General features: G+C 40.0%; 2 protein-coding genes across 2 annotated transcripts; one reads left to right on the forward strand and one right to left on the reverse strand.

Moving 5' to 3' along the window:
* Positions 1–1,691: 1,691 nt before the first annotated feature.
* Positions 1,692–2,995, forward strand: LOC110108530 (sucrose-phosphate synthase-like; the record flags this gene model as incomplete). Its single annotated transcript, XM_020839207.2, has 1 exon — positions 1,692–2,995. A coding segment is annotated over one exon (555 nt), but the record flags the coding sequence as incomplete, so codon positions are not given.
* A 207-nt stretch (positions 2,996–3,202) lies between these two features.
* LOC110108526 (putative UDP-rhamnose:rhamnosyltransferase 1) lies at positions 3,203–4,734 on the reverse strand. Its single transcript, XM_020839202.2, has one exon. It carries the CDS (start codon positions 4,650–4,652, stop codon positions 3,276–3,278), a length of 1,377 nt encoding a protein of 458 aa, XP_020694861.2. The 5' UTR covers positions 4,653–4,734; the 3' UTR covers positions 3,203–3,275.
* Positions 4,735–5,142: the final 408 nt, after the last annotated feature.

The raw sequence follows: 5,142 nt of genomic DNA on the forward strand, positions 1-5,142 counted from the left end.
TTTTTTTTATAGAAATATATTTATATACTTATATAGAAAGAGGAAAACAAAAAGTAGAAAGAGAAATAGTTAATGTTTGCCTGTTTGGTGAGGTTTGAATGGAGAAAACCGTGGAGTTGAGTACAGGAGATAGAGTGGATATGAGGAGTTATATGGGGTTAGTTAGAAATAGTATAGTTGAGTATAGATGGAGATGGGATATGGGATAGAAGGTTTCACGGCAAGAAGGAGGAATGGGAGACTCGGGTATGAGAAGCTCGGGCTTGGGAACCAAGAAGAAAAAGAGCAAGACAATAGCAGATAGAACTCAAAATGAAGAAAGAGGCATGAATGAATAGATAGGAAAAGTAGGGATGAGAGGGCGGTGATGCACATGCAAAGGCACACGTTGGAATTTTAAAACAGAGCAGGTGGCATGATGTAGTCTCAACACCTTGAATGGAGATAAGATGATTGGGTTATTCACTGGATGCAAAAATGAACTATGCTTGAAAGATAAAATCAATCAATGTGAAAGAAATGAAAGCTCATTTTTTATTATTCATTTATTCTTATCCATCAGGCATGTAGAGGCGGTGCAAAGTAGGGGCAAGAGACACGTTTGCAAAGTGGCTGGCTTGTATAGTGGATTTATTTGCATGGGGACATGTAGTAGAATTATTCAGCAAAAATCTTTCAAAAGGGGCATATAGATGTACAGATAAAGTTGAAATATAATAGTTATTCATATATATAACTTAAGCAGATAATTATCTTAATAGATATTTATATTTTTGTACATGAATATAATGATAACTTTTTATAGAAATATAGGTAGTACAACATGATTTAAGTGGAAATGTGTACAAGTCAGGAAATAAAATCATATTTTTTTTTAAATGTCATATTTTAAACTAAATATGTCAAATAATATTATGAGATAAGCTGAGTGGAGTGAGGCAACATCTTTAAATTTAGAATATACACATACATATTTAAGATAAAAATAATATTACATAATCTATTCCTTTTTTTTTTTCTTTTATTATTTTTTTTAAATGATTTTTCACTCGTCGTATCTTATCTGTCGACAAATTTTCAATTATCGCACATTGCAATTTACTTGTCGTCATCGCCTCATAAGTCGTCTAATTTTATATTTTTGCACACCGAATTTTATATTTTCACTCGTACAAATATCTAAATAATATCACAGTCATTTCTCAGTGTTTTCGACGTTCAAAACATAATGTAGAATTTCATTTTCCAAGTGGACGACGTTTGAGGAACATCGAGTATGTCCGTAGTTTGTCGATTTCGATCGCTTTCATTCAATTTGATTGCGAGGAATCCTTTTTTGGTTAAATTCGATGCTCTAAACTCATCGACGAAGCCTGTTTAACAAGTGTAAGCTATTGGATAGTTTTTGCTAGCATCGCATCCACTAACACATTGCCGCATACGAACAACTTCTTGTTGGTATATTGGATGTCCGGAATGCATCGATATGAACCATTTGATAATCGGACAAAGTTTTAAATCTTTGCATTATGATCGAGACACTCTTATTTTCGTTGTCAATAATGTATTGTTTACCAATAATAATCGATCATAGCATATGTTGCTTGCATTGATCGTGGCAAATATACGGAGTTCAACAAGATTTACTTCCCGATGTTGCCGTTATTTTCCAATCCAGTGCATTGGAATAACTCAACAATCAGGTATCTGATATCATCACCAGGCTTGTTGAGGTCGTTCGACAAATCTTATCTGAGTTTGAGAATGCCGTTTTAAGCGAGCCCTCAAAAATTGCTGTTCCTAGAGGTACTCTCCACCCGCTTACGAGGGACACTGTGGCGGAGAGCCTCCACTATGAGACACCAAAGAAGAAGCTCCAGAGTAATGTTTTCGATTTCCAGATTTGGTTCGAGGAAAGCAAGGAGAAGAAGCTTTATATAGTTCTCATCAGCTTCCATGGGCTTGTCCGTGGAAAGAACCTGGAGCTAAGTGATGATTCAGACACAGGGGGTCAGGTCAAATATGTCGCAGAGCTTGCTAAAGCACTATCAATGATTCCAGGAGTGGATCACTTCACACGCCAGAAAGCAGCACCTGAGATTGATTGGAGCTATGGGGAACCAATTCAGCGTCTCGGAGCTTCTCATTGCGATGGTAGCGTCTACCGGTGTGCAAATAATCCATGTGCAGTCCGACAAACCTTATCCAAGGCAATGCTCGCAAGCTGTTCGAAGAAATGTCACTGAAGGTTGGAATCCCAAATTTGTTAGACCAGAAGATAGAAAATGGATAGCTGTAAAACGACTTTCAAGTCTTTATGAAAAATTTGCAATAAACATTGAGAACAAAATTTTCAACCCAGGAGGATCTCTATCTCCCTCTAGACAACGCAAGCGGACAATTTTTGTGGAGCTTGTTGCTAATATTCATGGATGAACCAACCTCCGGACAAAATGCCCGTGCTGCAGTGATTGTGATGAGAACTGTTAGGAACATAGTTCACATAGGCAGAACATTGGTTTGCACAATTCATCAACCTAGCATTGATATTTTTAAAGCATTTGATGAGCTTTTCCTAATGAAACGTGGTGGAGAGGAGATATATGTAGGCCCACTTGGGCGTAACTCCTCTGGAGTAAGCAAGATAAAAGATGGTTACAATCCTGCAACATAGATGTTAGAAGTGACAAACTAGGATCAAGAATAAATCTTGGGAGTTAATTTTGCTGAAATAAATTGGAATTCTGATCTTTATAGGAGGAACAAAGCCTTGATTAACTCAGGAGGATCGCTATCTCTCTCCGGATAATGCGCCTTGACCGAGTCGAAGTCTTTTGACGCAATGGGAGAATGATGCGGAGCATTTTAGTTATAGTATTCCTTATGAATAGTAGATCTAGTTTTATACCTGCTTCTAGAAAATTCTCATGTTAGCTTATATATAGAATGTTGTAGTAGGAAACATCATCAATGATATATTACTCTCTTTGAGGCTCTGAAAGCTTATGATTGTGTTGTTTTTCATGGATTGGGATTTTTTTCTTCTTGTAGGTCTGATTCTTCAGACGATCCCCACATCAAAAAGGCGAAATTAAGCTGTCTCAAACAAGGCCTAAGGCTGAGGCTTCTTTTGGGACGGTTTTTTATTAAGTTACTATGCATTGCATTCCAAACGGATTAAACAGTATATTCTCAAAAGAAAGAACTTAAAAGCACAATCAGATGTTAAAGGCCACTTAATATGAAATTACAAACCAAACTTGACTCACAATGTTCTAAACCGACAAGCCGGCTTCAACCAGACGCTTGAGGTGTTGGATTGATTCACTCACATAGAAGTCATGCAGTTTCTCATCGCCGAACAAATTCCTGCATTCCTTCGCCTTTTCCCTCAGCACTTTCCCTTCGTCTTCAACCATTGCGAACCTCAGGCTCTTCGCAATTTCATCACCCGTGAACGACCCATCCTCCTTCCTAAAAACCTCGACGCCGAATCCCTTCTCCACCAGTTTTCTGGCAATTAGCCCCTGATCGATTATCATCGGCAGCAGTACCATCGCCAGCCCAAACGCCAACCCTTCCACGACCGAGCTCCACCCAGCGTGCGTCAAGAAACCCCCTATGGAAGGGTGAGCCAAGATACGAATTTGAGGAACCCAGTCCATGCAAAGCAGCCCACGGCCCTGCTCCTTTATGCTCTCCACGAGCCCAGCGGGCACCGACCCAGCCCTCAATGCCCAAACGAAATGCAGCCCGCTCAGTTCCAGGCCGACGGCGATCTCCTTCACCTGCGCGGCACTTAGCTTCACTTCACTTCCGAAGGCAACATACACAGTTGAGCCCCGTCCTTGCTTGTCTAACCATTCAAGCGCTGCGTGCTGTCCTTGTTCAATTGAGGGTGGTAGAAGTCCTACAGGGACGATCGGCTTCTCAGAAAGGTGGCCGAGAAGCTGCAACCATTCGGGCTCCAACTCCTTACAGCTACGGATGAGTACGATTTGGCATCCCTGTATAGATTTCCCAGCCCGATACATTTCAGATACACCAGATGCATCTGGAACTGCTGCATTGAACATCTGGGGAGCATCGAAAGAGCGGAAGACGATTGTGGAAGGGAAAGGAATCCACGGAGGCAACTGGGTGAGTTCCTCTGCTTTCTTCCGAGCTCCTGCGCCGCCCATTAGTGCGGATGGCGGGCCCAAGAAGGAAAAGAATGCGGCGTTAAAAATGCTGAAGAACGCACACGGCACACCGAATTTTACAGCAATGTTTGGAACCCAGTGGGCGGCGTAGTCGAAGAGGATGCAATCCAGAGACGCTATTTGCTTGTTTTGGATGAGATCGGAGAGCTTTCGCTCAAAAGTGTCAAAAGCTTTACTTAGATATGGACGGAGATCCGCGGAAGGGAGGTCTATGGTCGCCTCGGCGTTCTCCGGCAGGCGTTCAATTTGAGGTAGTGGGATTTCGATGAAGTTGATGAAGGGAGTGAGAGGCGGGGGGATGGCGGGGAGTCTTGCTACATTTCTCGGGGTGCTGAGGAAAGAGATACGGTGGCCCTTTCGGGCGAGGGATTTAGCGAGCTCAAGAAAGGGAAGAAGATGGCCGAAGGCAAACCATGGCAGCATCAAGATGTGAAGACTCCCACCTTCCATGGTCAGTTGGAAGAGATGAGGCACCACGGGGAGGTTTAATAGGTCGATTCGATCTATATCTGACACTTGTAGGTGAACGAAATAATTTCTGGCCAAATCATACAGAGATATATATAAATAACTACTATATATCAAACTTATCTGTACGTATACGTGCCTTGTTTTTACAGTGTTTACCGACGGGCAAATTTTTAAAAGGGTCAGGAATGCAATATAAATTTAATTTAAAAATATCAAAAACACTATTTTGAGTATTTTCTGTTAAAACTTAAAACTTTTTTTTTTTTTTTCGTTTTTCATCGCAGCAAAAATTTTTAATCATTTATTGTTGTTTTCAGCTTCTTATAGAGATGTAGAGAGAGAGAGAAAAAGGTCATTTAAATTTAAATTTAATATTTTTTAGTAAATATTTAATTATATTTTAAATATTTAATTATATTTTAAATTAACTTTATATTTTTAATAACATTTTAATTATATTTTAAATATT

This window comes from Dendrobium catenatum, unplaced genomic scaffold, assembly GCF_001605985.2.
Source record: "Dendrobium catenatum unplaced genomic scaffold, ASM160598v2 fragScaff_scaffold_1163, whole genome shotgun sequence".
NCBI classification, from domain to species: domain Eukaryota; kingdom Viridiplantae; phylum Streptophyta; class Magnoliopsida; order Asparagales; family Orchidaceae; genus Dendrobium; species Dendrobium catenatum.